Source organism: Cyrtonyx montezumae, unplaced genomic scaffold (genome assembly GCF_038088225.1).
Source record: "Cyrtonyx montezumae isolate F1298 unplaced genomic scaffold, pur_monq_1.0 scaffold_27, whole genome shotgun sequence".
NCBI lineage: Eukaryota > Metazoa > Chordata > Aves > Galliformes > Odontophoridae > Cyrtonyx > Cyrtonyx montezumae.
In genome coordinates this window covers 211,389-227,039 of record NW_027072014.1, presented here as the reverse complement: position 1 = coordinate 227,039, position 15,651 = coordinate 211,389, and the positions used below count along the sequence as shown (strand labels likewise).

The window sequence follows — 15,651 nt, the reverse complement described above, 5'->3', positions numbered from 1 at the left end:
GATTTCAATGAGATTATTAAAGTTTAAACCTATTGTTTCTCAGACAGAAGAATAATTAATAATAAAAACCAGACTGGGCTTTTAAAATTGCAAAGCAGAAACGTAATGTACATGATCAGTTCTACACACCTGCTGTCAACCACTGAAAGTAAATGCACATTGCTAACTTTTTCTTAAATCTAAACGAATGTATCAACACCAGTCAGGAAGAGATTATGCATTACAGCATTTTGCTAAGTGGTTCCTTTACTCATAGATTATCTAAGCAAATAAAACCAAAATCAATGCCTTTTTAGAAAGCAATTTATTGTTTTATAAACAACATTTGGAAAAATAATGAAATATGAAGATGTCAATTTTCAAGACTATGAGTTTCTACAGAAGACTAAAATAAATTCAGTCTTTAACACTTTAATCCCAAATGGATTAAAAAAAACCACTTTAACACTTTAATCCCAAATGCAAGAGTGTACATGTAACGCATGATACTACAAAGAATAAAAATAAAAATGAAACTTCTTTGGATACTGAACTTTTGAAAGACATCTATCACTTTTAAAGTCAAGGATGAATTAGCTAGGCCATGTCTAAGCTGAGCTCCCCAAGATAGGGGCACTATATAAGGTAAGTACAGTGATAACCTTAAGTCTTCCTTTTGTCTGAATGCGATTCCCTGGGAGCATATGAAAAACAGTTCATCCTGGATACAATCAGGAGCCAAAGACTGTTATGAAGTAAAAACATTAAGATGGTGTTCTCTTTCCCCAAATACGTGTGATTAAGGCTCTGCACAGAGGCTGAACTGCTTTCAAGGCTGGCACAAAGAAGGCCTTGGGAAACTGAGGGGTCTGCAAGAGTGTAGTGAAGAATGGGGACAAGGGCAGTGCAAGAGGATCAGAGCAATATGTCATCACATACTGTAAAGATTTCAGCTGAGTGTCTATAATAAAGCTTTCTAATTTTATAGCTCAACTTGATGTGGAGCACCAGACTGTCAGTTTCTCAGCCAACACATAGCTAGATGTCATCAAAGAGGTCCTCTGGCTCACAAGTGTTTTCCAGTGTTTCAAGAGACATCACATCAGGGGAGTGCTTGTCTGATGTCTTCTGTGAGGCAAGATCAGGTCTGGAAATATAAAGCAAAGAAACAGATTTGAAATAAAGACAGATACAGAAATAAACAAATCCAACGTATGCACTGCCAAGGTGTCCATTTAACAGTGTGTTTTGAGATTTTTCTAAGGGTTACGTGTAAGAGACCTAATCATGTGCTGAGATGGCAATGGCAAAGCAAACAGATGAAATTCAGCTTATAAACGTCAAGAATTTAGCTATTTTCTTACAACTTTTAAAACCCTGAGAATGACCATTTCATCACACAGCAGATCAACACAGAGACCTGGGGAGAACAGAACAAACACAGAAAAGACCTCGATGACCTGTTCTGCTGCGTCTATACAAGACGATCCTCAGTTAGCTGCTCTTTATTTTTACCCTGGCACTAAGTGTAAGTCTGTTGTCCATCAGTTTGGCATAGAGACATCAGGAAGATTTATACTGAGCTGTCTCACAGGTCCATGCTCTGAGGATGCAAGCCTGCCACCAAACTGCAGAGCAGAAGAAAGCAAAGGTCAGTGCAGAAAATCCTTCCATAGCATATGTTCTCCACCTCTAGAATCCAGGTATCCAGACACTTCCAAACCCTTGGTCTCCACCTGTGCTTATCGTATGTTTACATTTGCCATACCTGTATGCAAAGAAAAAAGCACTCATCATTCACTGCTGTTTGTAAGCTGAGGTGTAAATTTGTCCTCCGATATCTGGACAACACAGAGTCCTACCAGAAAACTTCACGCTTGAATCAGACATCTGCTACAGTGCATCAACCAGTTCTCTTCAGCCATTCTTTGACTGTTCTCATCAACACAGAGCACTTTAATATTTACTGGTTATGTGGCTCCTGGTGTTTACCATGAGCTCCACTGCTTCTCCTCTCGCTGAGAAACCATACTGACAAACACAGACCATATGTTACCTTAGGCTGTCACGGATTACATTTGTGACAGCTTCCAATCCATGCAAGAATTAATGTATGTAGACTTGATCTTTGAATCCTGCAGAGACAAACTCGGTTTTGTGGGCTTTAGGAGGAGAATTACTAATTACTGGATTTCTCACTGATGCGATATTCCAGGGTGGTATCACTAGCTGCTTTGAAACTGGGAGCTAATCTCTTAAATCTTTTCACAGTAGACTGTAGGGAATTGGTATAGGAAGCTGGGAGCAGGCTTGATGTGCTTGCACTGTAAGGTTTTGTGCTAGCTGGAATTTCATGAGGACTGGTGGCTTTGTGCCCAGGTATATTCCACTGGTGTAATTCCTACAGAAGTTAAAAAATTCTTATATTACTAGGGCTAACACATGATCCACCAGGATGGGAAGAACTAGACAGAAATGATGGAAAGTGTTATTCTGAAACGCTGCCATATGAGGTCTTAGTGTAATGAGGCATTCAAAAGCTATCTTAATTTCCAGACTAATTCAAATCTTCAACCACTCCACAGCTGCCAGTAAAATTAGGACTTTTGATTGCTGTTTTGAAATCTGGCTTTATGGAGATTCAGAACGAAGTTTTCCCAAATTCCCATTCTAACCAGAAAGCTCCAGGGAACAGAAAATTTAAAAAACACTGCAGTCTTCAAAATGTATTAATTTTCCCAAGACCTCAGCCACTGCCTGATTCATAGCTTCTTACCCTTCAAGTCCATTGGAGGTTCAGAGCTCTCACTACCGGGTTTCCTGCAGTGGACTTGGAGAATGATTTCCTTATGGAGGTGAACCCTCTGTACTCCTTGGGAACCAGTAAAAACTCATTAAATGCTGAGTCTGGGATGCCTTCCCTCCCTGCAAGCTCTCCAGTACTAGTCACTCAATCTGTCACTCCAGTTCTGCAAACTGCTATAATTTCAGCATACCATTTTTTTAGGTTATGATCATTAGAAATCTGACTTGGTTCTTCTGTGAACTTTTCAAAACTCTCTTGTTCACAGCTGAATAAATCATTTCAAAGTACACAGTGACACCTAGAGAAAGGGAGTGTGACATCAAAAGTCACTTGGACCAACTTGAAGCCAACCCTGTTAGATTCAGACGCTGCAGCCAGCTATCCCTGGTCAGCAGGATCAGATCATTCTGTTTTGTTCTCACTAACAGTGATTAATTCAATTGTATTCCATTCTTCTGAGTATAGGTAGCATAACCCAACATCATGTGATGTTCAGTTTAGCTAATGAAGGTGTGCATTTCTTGTGCCATTCTGGGTTGATCTAAAGTGATACATCTTCAGTGAGAAAAAAGGTAAACCACACAGACTGCAGCAGCACCCCTATCAATTAATTCAGTGGCCTCACTAACAAACAATTCAGGCCATGAAAGATCTCTGTACAGCCACAAATTTCAGGTCCTGGAGCTCCTATTTAGAGTAGCTTAGGAATTTTGCACTGTCCAAATGCCATTGTAGGCATTATGGTAAGAGAGCTGAGAGTCCAGATTTGTTAACATCCAGGTTTCACCTTATTGCAGAATTTTCTGACTGTGAAAAGTAAGCCTGACAGTGCGTAAGAATAGCAATGTCAGTAACAATTTCATCCTCATTGGGTAAATTAATTGTTTTCAACACTAGACATGAGAGCCCATCTATAAGCCAAGTCACTGGTGGGTTTTAACACTGCACAGCTAGAACTATTAAGCTTCTGTGTTCTTGTAACAACATGGTCCTCATTTGATCTCCAGAAGTTGTAATACCATGCTTATGAATAAACCCAACTGCACTTGCAAAGTGGAAGCATTAGACTCCTTATATGAAGTTCATAAGCTACTTAATTTTGGCTTTAAGACTGGATGATTCATATTTGCATGGCAATTATTCACAACATGCCAACAGCTTGCTTTGTGCTGTGAAATTATTTTCAGTCATCTTGGGTTCTCACTGGAGCTTTATTACCATACTCTGATGCATAACATAGTTAGTTTCTTTAAATTGCTGTGAGTTGTATAGCCCTGTCTTGCCAAAAAGCCTGTAAGTAAGGCATTCTTCTTGGAAGTTTATTCTTCTGTTGGATCACTTTTTGAAGTCTTGCCTTCTGGTAAACTTAAACTCCATTAACACATCTGGAGAACTGCTGACTCTAAGAGATCATTTCATATTTCCTGACATTTAGTTCAAGCCCTTCATAAACTGAGACAGTAGACCAGATCCACAGCTGGTGTGAATCACTGGAGCACTAATAATGTCAGTGGAGCTCTGCTGACTTACACCAGCTGAGATTCTGGCCCCAGATTTGGAAGAAAATGGTTACATTACTTGGTATTTCTTTCCACAGCTGAGTAAGAGCCATCAGGAACAGAAAACATGCAACACAGCACTTAACTAAGCAGTACAGTAACAGCACGATGGTTCTGCAAAGCTTGGGAGAAAAAGCAACACCTTTTTTTTTTTTTTTTTTTTTTTGCAGTAGGACAGATGGACCAATCCCACTTGTTTTGTATGATGAATTGTTCCTGAGTTCACACAGACCCCAGAGAAAATCAGCACATCATTCCTGCTGAAGCACACAGCCAATTCCACTTGGTAATGTTTTTGCAGGAGTTTGAAGGAGAAAATAATCTGTAATGTGACTGCTACAAATGACATGGTTAAAAAGAACTTCCAGTGGTAAAAAGATCAAACAAGTTGTAGCTGCTCTGAAGCAAAACCAGGTCAGAGGCTGCAACATAGCACAACTGCTCATCTTGAGGTATTCTTGCCAGAAGGATGAATGGTTCTTGCACTGTTATGCTCGCTATTCCGTGCAGAACATTGTGGTTACACTTCTACCGAAGGCTTTGTTCTCAAGCAACACTCATGGGATCAGAAAGGAACACTTTGGTAAATTAACAGAGCTAATACAAAAGTTTCCTAAAAAAATTAAGCAATCTAAGAGCCATACTTGTATCCTTAACCCACAACATTATCTTCTCCATTTTTCTTTCTTCCAATCAGAAGTTGGCATTTTACTAAAATGTGACTTCAGGTATCCCAGCTCTGCAGTTTTTTTGTTGTTTCTTTAAGGAAAAGGTTGACAGTCCTGGTGCATGTATGCCTCTCCTTTGTCAGTTTTAATGGTTCATTCCTGTAATTAATCTTAAAAAAAACAAAGTCTTAATAATGAGCAGATATTAACAGGGCATATAATCTGATATATACTTTCTTCAGTGTCATTAGAATAGTTGGTGGCAGCAGCAGCACACAAACTGAAAATTGGTAGTCATTACAGCATTAACCATAAAACAAAGGTGAGGCACATCAAATGCAAGTGAACAGCCCCACTGACTGACAGGACAAAAGCTGAGAACAACATTTGTGCTTTAGAGATGATTTGCTTAGCCCACCCCAAGAGAAAAGCTTGGATCCTTCCATTTATCATCAGCCTGCTGTCTGGCTGAAGACAATCCCATCTTCACAGAAAGTCTATGTAAGAAAGGTACTCATTGGCAGTCATTGGTAAGGAAAGACTATTAAAAGGAGCTTTGTGTATAGAACTGGGTGAAACCTCACAGACCCTGTGGTTATATGTAAAACATTGGTCTTGAAAAACTGTTTCCCTGTGGTGTGAACTCTTGAGAGCTATCACTTGGGCTGTCTACAGCTATTGACTGGAAAGAGGAAAATTGAGACGTGGAAAGTAAAAGAAATGGAGAAAAAGCCTCATATTAATAGATGCATCAAGAAAACAATGTGCAGACATATCTTTTTAAAGATGAATTTGAAAATATAAACAGATTAAGTTGGAACTACGTGTGTGTTGTATCTCAAAGCAGGGAAGGTCCTGTCCCGTAACATCCCAATGTCCCAGCCGTGCCTACTACAACACATGAGATTCAAAATATTCTCAATCATGGGATTCAAAATATTCAAAATATTCAGAAATTCTCCTTGGCAGTAATGCCAATGACAAGGACATAAGATAAATTGCAGAACTATTCTCCCTTATAATAGAGTTGGAAAAAAATTGCTTAGGTTTTGGCAGTATTATGATTATTCTGCTCCTTCATGTGTTCTACTTCGGTATTTTTTTATTTATGAAAACCAAGCCATGCATTTCTAATTGATATTACAAGATGTACATCCCAGAAGAATACTGTAGAACGTGCTTATTACAATCATCCTCATGATCAGACATTACAATTAATGAACTTTTCCTCAAGTTGTTAGGAAAGAAACTGACTTTTTTCTGCTACTTGCAATTGTCTGAAGAGACCAGAGCCTCAGGCATCATCATAGCCCAAGTGGAAACAGGCCTCAAAACAAATTAACAGAGGGCAGATAAATATGCTCATGAAGAAAATATAGACAGAAAAAAATCAAGATTTCTTGCTTAAGGAATATAATCTCCATCCCTCTTAGAGAACCTTCCATGTGTGGCATTTTCACACACTCAGCATATTAAACAAAATGTCTAGACACAGTTGAAGTTAGCAGACAAATAATACTAAGATTGTTCAATTATACTGTAAATGAAGAATATTTCCAGCGCAGCTACTAGGAATTTAACATTCAGCCAGGGAATCAATGCTCCTTAATAAGTTTCCTCTGGCTGGAAGCCAAGCTGCAACTGCACCTGTGCTCATCATGACCATGCTGTAAGGCAGGCCTGCAGTTCTCACAGTGCACAGCACTTGAAGCATGACTTCTGAAAAAAGGACAACTGCTAAATGCTACATTAAGCTCCTGTTAAGTGCCCCTCTTTGTTCTCTGGAACTACAAACGACAAAAAGAGGACAATTTTGTTTTAAGTTACACTAGTTCTTTTCTTCAGGTGTCACCCTGGAATCTTTCAAAAGGAGAAAAGTCAACTGAGAATCACTTAACTATGGTAGAAGTAGGTACACGTACTGCAGCAAGAACAAACTTGCAAACAAATCTGCTGTGCTGAGAAGATAATCTCTCTCTCTTTTTGACATACTGATGACCAGCATGGATGAGTTCTCAAAGTTATTTTCATTTTCTGCTCTATTTGGTTCTGAAAAAAATAAAATACAATGAAGTTCTAATGATCCCCAGAAAACCCTACCTAATGTCTAAAATGTCTGCGCAGACAACATATCATGTAAATGAACAACGCTGACAGTACTATTTTAGGAACTTCCGTTCAGTTTCAAATTTCCAGTTAACTTCAGTTGGCACAGGTGCAGGTCCTTCTTTAAAAAGAACATTCCAGATTAGGAAGATAAATATAGCCCTGGATCTTCTCGTCTAATCAAACACACTTGCAGATGCTTACTAACAAAGATCTACTTAAAAACGCAATAATAGATGTCACTTGAAAGGAAGAGCCTAAACTATATTTGTTTTAGACAAGTGGCACTCATTTCTGTGGCTCATTTCCACTTAAACTCCCTCTTGCTTAAATAAACTAGACCACATTCAGCTTGAGCAACACACTAGCGCCACAGCCTTCACTGGCAAAAAGTACAAATCTCTTATAATCATAACTGCAAGTCCACGCAGTAAAGGAAAACTTGGTTTGTTTAGGAATTTTGTCAAGGCCTTTCATAAATCCAGTACACTGCAATTTTTTTTGGCGAATGTGAGCAGCCATTTCTCATAGTCATTAAGCACTATTTATCACTTTTACATTTATATAACACCAGTGTTGGCTAAACTGTGTCATACCCCTTTTCCAGACTGTCACACTGTCTGGAGGCTGCTTTCTCTCCCCATCCCTTACTTATCCACAAAGGGTGATCATGAGTAGTAACAAAAGGCCAAAGGGGGCAACTAAGAATCCCCAAAAGAGCTTCTCACACAGAAGCACATGTTCTTGCGCTCCTCCACCTGCTGTCCCAAATCTGCCTCCATTCGAGGGACCCATCCTTCCAGTCAAAGCATGGGCTGGCTCTGGGCTCTGGTTGTACTAATACCATGCGGATGACTTCCCCCTGCAAAACGGTGTTGAAGCCAATCACAAAAATAAAGCATTTAAAAATGGAAACCCCAAAACAATGAAACCTAAATTGCACTTGAAATCTCCCATGTCTTCTCTGCTGCTTTCCAGTATTAGGCTCTAAGTGGCTGTTTAAATCCTACTGACTTCATCAGCTGCTAAACACTTGCTTTAAGTTTAGCATGTGCTTAGAAACTCTCCTGAAACACAGCCTCAGCTTACAGCTCCCTAGGGCCTACTCTTTACACTGACCACCACATAAGGCAACTTAAGAATTTCATAAACCAGTAAAATTAAATAAGGTCATTTTTACAGAGGAATGGGTTAGTCCACCACTCATGTAACGAAAAGCCTCTTCACATTAGACTTGGTTAGTCTCATATCTCTACAAAATATTTAGTTACATCTAAAAAAGATCCAGCTTTCTGAAGGGTGTAAGACAATACACAGATGTCATCTTAAAAACTGTACTTTAAACACTCTCATGATTGAATTAAGTAATTTTTTCTTCCTGATGAACAATTTGTACTTGGGCACTGGCAGAAAGGTATTATTGCCCGGATTACCTATTATCAGCAGATCTGCTCAGTAGGTTTTGAATCATCCATTTCAAGCAGTTTACTGTAGAAAACCAGTTTGGATCAGATATGACTTATGTCAAAATGGTATTGGAAAGACAGAACTGCAGTGAATTCTTACTAAATATGTGAGCAACGAATTGAATGAACTAGGAGCAGGTTCCAATTTACAAGTTACAGCAGAGCAGACAAAGTGCATCAGGCTTCCCCCCTCCTCCAGGGGTTTCTAATAGTTCTCTATTGAATATAAAGTTATTTTCATAATAAGAATTGTCTTTTCCTTTCTGCTGCCTCAGAACTCCCACTTGATCTGTCCTGTGTTCCTCCCGCTCTCTACCAGGCACAGACCTGGCTTCATTCACACTTTTCTGAAAGAAGTCCAAACCTCTGATATTTAAGATCAAAGCTCCAGCTATAGCGACACCAGTAAGAACCAGTAAGAACTGTATCATGTCAGAGGTACCAAAAGGTAAAAAAGACCAAAACACACAAAACAAAGAGAAGACAGCATGCTAGTCCTTTGAAAACACAAAGTAAGGAGTAACAACGGTTCAACTCCAACTCCAGAGAAGAAATAGAGTCTAAGCAACAAATGGTGCTTTCTGACAAAAAAAAACTCAGCAGTTTCACCTTAACTTGAGGTGTCTCCTCACCTAAGGTACAGAACTGATGTCAGCTTCATCCAATTAATGTCAAGCCTGTTCCTTAAGTTAGAGTGCATAAATCAAATGAATGTGGGCCTAAGAATTTGGTTTTTAACCTCTTAGATCTCTGGTAATGTTACTCTTTATTTTGGACATGTAGCTATGATGTCTTACAAACCTCCCTGCTTCATCTATGAAAATGTCTATTTATTTGGTAAAAAAACCACTTTAAAAATGAATCATTTATTACTATAAAAAACAGGAATCATCTGCAGCCAATGATTCGATTGCTGTAAGAAAGAGACAACAAACATGCACCCTGGGCTTTTCAAAACCTATTTTCTCTCCTCTATAACCCCCAAAGGTCTCCATCCATTCTAGCTCTTGGGGTCTGTCTCCGTGGTGATAACTGCACTAAGTACTTTACCAGGAACACTTAACAATAGAGCAAATAGCCAAGTCATTACTTGATGGATAAATGCTGTGAAAGAGTCTAGACTATAAGATTTTAAAGGGGGGTTGTACAACCTCCAAAAACAACAAAATCCCAACTAACCAAGAGGACTGGCCTGGCCTGTGAGCTTCTTTTACAAAAATTTTTGTGTTAACTGCGTTTTTCTTTGTAATAAACCTTTTTTCTTCTTCATTCCTCCCCTCCCCTTCCCTCCTTTCTCTTCCCCTCCCCTCCCCTTCTCTCCCCATTTAATGTCCTGTTTGTATGAGCAACTCAAGTATGATGCATGCAGTAACACTGACAATACAATTCCTAATATGTGCTTCATCTAATCCCCAGTACACTTAGCTCCACAGTGCCAAGAGGCCCTTCATGAGCAGCAGGGAGCTGCTGGGTCTGTACATCAGCTTGATCTTAGCACCTCAGCTGAAGTTCTTTGTGATGGTGAAAAACAGAGCTAATGATGACTGGATGCATGAGGAAGCTGAGCATTACTTCATCTAATTGCTTCAAATATTCCATGAAATAACAGCGAACCTGATCTGCAGATGAACTTTTTGTGGAGCAGCCGAGTAGACAGCAATCATAATGGTCCATGAAGTCAACGTCACTGGAGAAAATATTCCACTGTTTAAATCCTATGCTGAGGGAATGAGATTTTCTTTTTTACTGTGGTGCCTGGCACATTAAACTTTATGAAAGATAGCACAGCATAGGGAAACCAAAGGGACATAGCCGATGTGATGGAGATACAAAACCTTGCCAGGCACAACTGTTTCACACAGTTCCCATCCTGTGAGCACCAAGGTGCCATCTATGCCTTTTATGTTGTATCTGAATGCCTCTGGTAAAGAGGAGGAGTGACCACAGACCGTGAGTAATGGTATATGAAGAACAGCTGAAGTCTTTACAGGACTAGTATTGGCTAGTGATGATTGCTATAGTTTTTCTTTAAAAGTTTCCTGTAACAGCAAGATAAAAACAATAATGATAACAACAACAAGAAAAGCAATGTATTAAACTTACACCCTAGAAAAGTATTTAGGGAATAAACTAAAACACGTATGTCCCTGCACATAAAGGCCACAACAATGCAAATCTAAAGCAAATGCTGGGCACAGTATCATTTGCTGCTCAGGAATGCTTAGATCTACATAAATGGATTCTGTTTCAGACTTAAAATACCTGTATTCCTTCTTGTACAATAATTTTTTCTAATGCATAGGCACATAAGTGAACTAACAGACAGAAGAAAGATTTGGTAGACAAGACAAAAGAATGACATTGTTATTTGATTACTATAGCTGATGCAAATGCAAGGAAGAAAAAATATCCATGCTTCTGGGTACAATTTGTATTCAAAGATGTTATTTTGTTTGTTGCAAGCATATTAGAATGGTTCCTACTATTACCAAAATGAGCAGATTCATAAGGCTTGGACATGGACTGCAGGGTTATCAGAATGACCCAGACGTGAGGCCACTAGACACAGCAGAAAATCACGAAAGAATATACATCTGGTGAGATTTCTCTATTAATGCTTTCAGAAATACGAGAGGGGGAAAAAAGAAACACCTCTGCTACAGATTGAGAAGAAAAATGGAATATGAGCACTCAGGACAATTATTTTGAAGTTTCATTCAAGCTTGGGGGTGGGAGGAAAGAAAGTTACTACTTTCACATATTGAGTAATTTATCTTCAGCATTTCTGTGTTCATGAAGTGTTAGTAATCACCAACTAGACAACAAAATTGTGATAAAACTGTCCATTCCTAAAAACAGAATATGCTTAACTCAAAGGCGTTTGCTTTTTAATTGTAACAGCTGAAAAGACAGAAACTATTGAAACTGTCTCTGTTGAGTAGTGCAGATCAATGCAAGGTGAAGAGTTAGAATTTAATCAATAAAGGGGATAATGAAGTCAAAGACAATCTTCTCTAAAGAAAAAACCCTAAGTGATTTGAATTCCCTCAGAGATACTGCCCTGCCTCACTGGAGCTGACTGACCTCCACAGAGTGTGAAACTGATGAACCACTGCACTGATAGAATATGTTAAGGAAAAAGGAAAAGAAAATTATTTTTTCTGGTATTCCATCATTGTGGGAATGGCTTTTAGGGCTCCCCACTCTGTCAGCCCCACGATCTGAATCCCTTCTTCAATTCTAATATGGATGAAAAGTGAAAATTGCAGTGTTACAAATCCAGGCAAGGGAAAGAAATGTATGTTTCCTGAGGATCACTCAAAGCAGTGAGAGTTTGGACAAAAATCACATTTTATAGAGAGGCTGCCATTGGCAGTCTGAAGGTGCCTGCTGGACACATCATGCTATGTAGTAAAAGCAAGTTGTTATTGGCACAAGTTTAGAATAGTCACATTGCATATGTGTGTCTAAGCTGCAGTGCCTTATGCAGCTTGCCCCAAACAAGTGCCAAAAACACCTATTTTCCCACCAGGCCTCTCCATGCCTTTCATTTATTGCTTCCACCCTCATGCTCCAGCAGTCGAGATGGCAAAATCCAAGTACTGACTCTGATAGCCTCTGAGGGGAACAGTAGCTGGCTGGTATTAAGTCCAGTGCTGGTCCAAGTCAGGAGAAGCTGGATCTAGGCCAGCTATAGAGTAGGCAGCTTTTGGTGATAGGAATAGGTTTTAAAGGTTATGTACACCACATTCTAGCAGAACATCCAATGGATGATGTATTGCTATCCTTTCCAAATGTGAACTCCCTTAACAGAGAAGCAAGTTACAGAATCACTAATGAGTTTGTAGAGGTAATACATTAATACTACTTCTTTGAGTCATGGGGAAGAGAATCTTAAAAAAACAAAACAACAACAAAAGAACAAACTCCAAACCAAAACAAAGAAACAGACGAACCAAAAAAAAACAACCCATCCAATCCTGGGAATGAACACACCATCAATGATTATGACAACCCTAACCCAAGCATTTGATGAGATGTCTGTTGAAAAGACTACTGGGGAAGGCCATAATGACAAGTATTGGTAAGACATTACAAAAAAAAAAAGAAAACACAAACAAAAAAGCAAAGAAAAAAACCTCCACAAAAAAGAAGGATTAAATAATGCATACTGCAATAATGAATAGTATATTTTAGAAGGACAGATTCAAGGGAAATTCAAGGGAAAAATAAAACAACCTTACACAGAAGACTGAGAAAGACTCCTCCAACATATTGTGAAGCCAGTTTGGTAAGAAACTGTCCAACTATCCATGCACACTCTGGGCTCCAGCAATCATCACATCCTGCAATATCCGTCCTCTTACCAGAACTCCGAGGAAATAACCACAATTCACAGACCTCCTGAACATGTCCTGAAATTGGAGGTTACTGAGTAAATTTCATAAGGAAACATTCTTGATGTTTCCTAGGAATAATCTATGTGTATGAAGCTAGTTGCATCTGTGCCAGTTGGGAGCTTTTTGGCTACATTTTTCAACTAAATCCAAGACATAAATATATACCCACAATTTTAAGGTAAGTTGGGAAACCAAGGCTTTGGGTTCATAATCCAGTTACCTAATTATACTTGTCCACATACACAATTTTTCCTATTGGTGGCATGTGAAATGGCTAGCATGCTTTAAAGCCCTTCCTGAAATTTGTTGTGCAATGTTCCTGCCATAAGTGGTACTCTGCTCTTACTCACAAAGAACTGGTTTAGAGACTAAACCACACACATTGTCAGAAAAGTTGTCAGGCCTCCCTCAAATTTAAATACCTAATTTCTGGGAAGTGATATTAAAACAGGCTTACAAAATAAAATGGTATGTTACTGTTCAGCATAAATCTTACATCCAGTATTGGTGAATATCATGACATACTGCACCTCATCCTGATCTGCCAGGAATAGGCAAAAAAAACCCCACACATCTCATTGGTAGGTTTTATCAGTCCTATGCATGTTGCTTGATGCAGCACTGAAGTTGTTGCCATTACCCAGCACCAGTCTTTCAGCATCATGTCTTCCACATCACAGGAGCGTGTCTCACTCAGAGGAGTAAGAATTTCATCTGGAAGAATATAACAGCAACAAGCCATTTCCAGCAACATAGAATCCCAGAATCATACGATGGTTTGGGTTGGAAGGGATCTCTGAGGACTTCTAGTTCCAAGCCCCTGCTACAGGCAGGGACACCTCCCACTAGAGCAGGTTACTCACAGCCCCATGCAGCCTGGCCTTGAATGCTTCCAGGGAGAGGACATCCACAGCCTCAGTGGGCAACCTGTTCTGATGTCTCACCACCCTCACAATAAAGAATTTCTTCCTATTATCTATCCTAAATCTACCTTCTTCCAGTTTAAAGCCAATTCCCCTCAATGCAGATAATACTCTCCTTTGTATCTGACCTTTAAAAATGTTCTGCCTGTTGCACAATGCCATTAATGTTTCCCTTTAACATATACTAGATACATCACTGCACGAAAGGAACTGTCTAATATGTGAAGGCAAGAAACCCACTGATTTTATATCTTTGCTAGGCAAAAAAAATTGAAGTAGTAAGTTAAATTTGTTTCTGATGCATCTTGACAGAGAAGTGAACAGATGAGTCATTCTGTTTGCTCCTGCAATGGGACAGTCTTTATTCTCAGCCTCTTCTCAGCTTCTCTCATACAGTTAAACATGCATTTCTAGGTGAACAGAATAGTAAATAGAGTCTAGATGTAAACATTAAACTGATAATTAAGGGCTATTTCCAATTTTGGAAATAACCAAAACGAGCTTTTAGTTTAATCCAGTCATTTCAGTACGTTAGTCACTTGATCTTCTGTGCTAAATAGGAGTTTACTAGGACAATGTAATAGAACTAAAAAATCCAACATACCTCCTGTATACTCAGATGTTAAAGTAGTATTTAAGAAATAGTAATTGGAGCTAATCCTCCGATCTGGACAACCATAGCTTTAAGGTAAATGAAAATCTCCAACAGGACTACAGTTATTTCAACAAAAAATCTTTGCATATGTTCATCCTACCAATTCATTCCCACATGCTACTTTTCATCTCAACTGCTTCATCTTTGAACAGAAAGAAGTGTATTCTGGTTTCTATCAAGATGAACACTGACAACACATAGTGCACAGAAAATAATCCAGAAAGAAAAAAATGATTTTGGAAAATGACATTCACTTACTCAGCCAGTGCTGAGTTATTCAAGGTTGGGGTTTACGAGATTTGATTTTAACCACAAACAATTCCTTAACTAATTGCTCTATACTCCAATGTGACTGTGGCAGATTTCCCATAATAAAAATGTAATTATTTTATTGGCCCAGTAAATAGTAGCTTGTTTTAATGATGACACTGTAAGAAATTCAGGCTCTTGATTAAGCACAGTGTAGCTGAAACAAAGAAAGATCACCTTTTAAATTCAGTTGGATTAGCTGGCATTAATTTTCCATAAAGATATCATGTTGGTTGCATGTCCTAGGACCTGATTTTTTGGAGATGCATTTCACAGACTAATTAAGATCTCTGACTCATAGACAGTACCACTGCTTTTCCTTTCCAATATACATTTTCTCTATGGCACTTTCAAGATTACAGACATCTCAGACAGCAAGGTGCTCGAAACACCTTCAGAGATGTTCTTCTTTCCTAACAGGTTCAAGAACTGAGTTTTGTCTCCTTTCTATCTGTGCTCTCCACACACAGCTGAAATTCACTGCTATCAGTCTGCACTTAGCACTAGTTTTTCAGTACCTAAACAACTGACCAAATTATTTTACAAGGATTCTGAGGAATGCACAGATTCCCTTCCCTATTTCTTCTGGTTTTGGTCACATACGTCTCTCATCATCACCCTTTCCTTTGATGCTGTGCTCTGTGCTAAAGTCAGTTACTACTGATGCACAAACAGCTGAGCCAGGATTACAAACTCTGACTTTGCACTCTGCCAAGACTGTAAAAGCTCAGTATGAAGAAGCAGTTCAGTGACACAAAGTTCCTGTTGCCTAATGGGTCC

At 39.0% G+C, this 15,651-nt stretch overlaps 1 protein-coding gene across 1 annotated transcript in view; it reads right to left on the bottom strand.

Moving 5' to 3' along the window:
- Positions 1-480: 480 nt before the first annotated feature.
- XRCC4 (X-ray repair cross complementing 4) overlaps positions 481-15,651 on the bottom strand; it is a 168,809-nt gene continuing 153,638 nt past the window's right edge. The window contains exon 8 of the mRNA XM_065740521.1: positions 481-1,126. Within this exon, the coding sequence (XP_065596593.1) occupies positions 1,018-1,126 (109 nt within the window). The 3' untranslated portion in view covers positions 481-1,017. The remainder of the gene's footprint in view (positions 1,127-15,651) is intronic.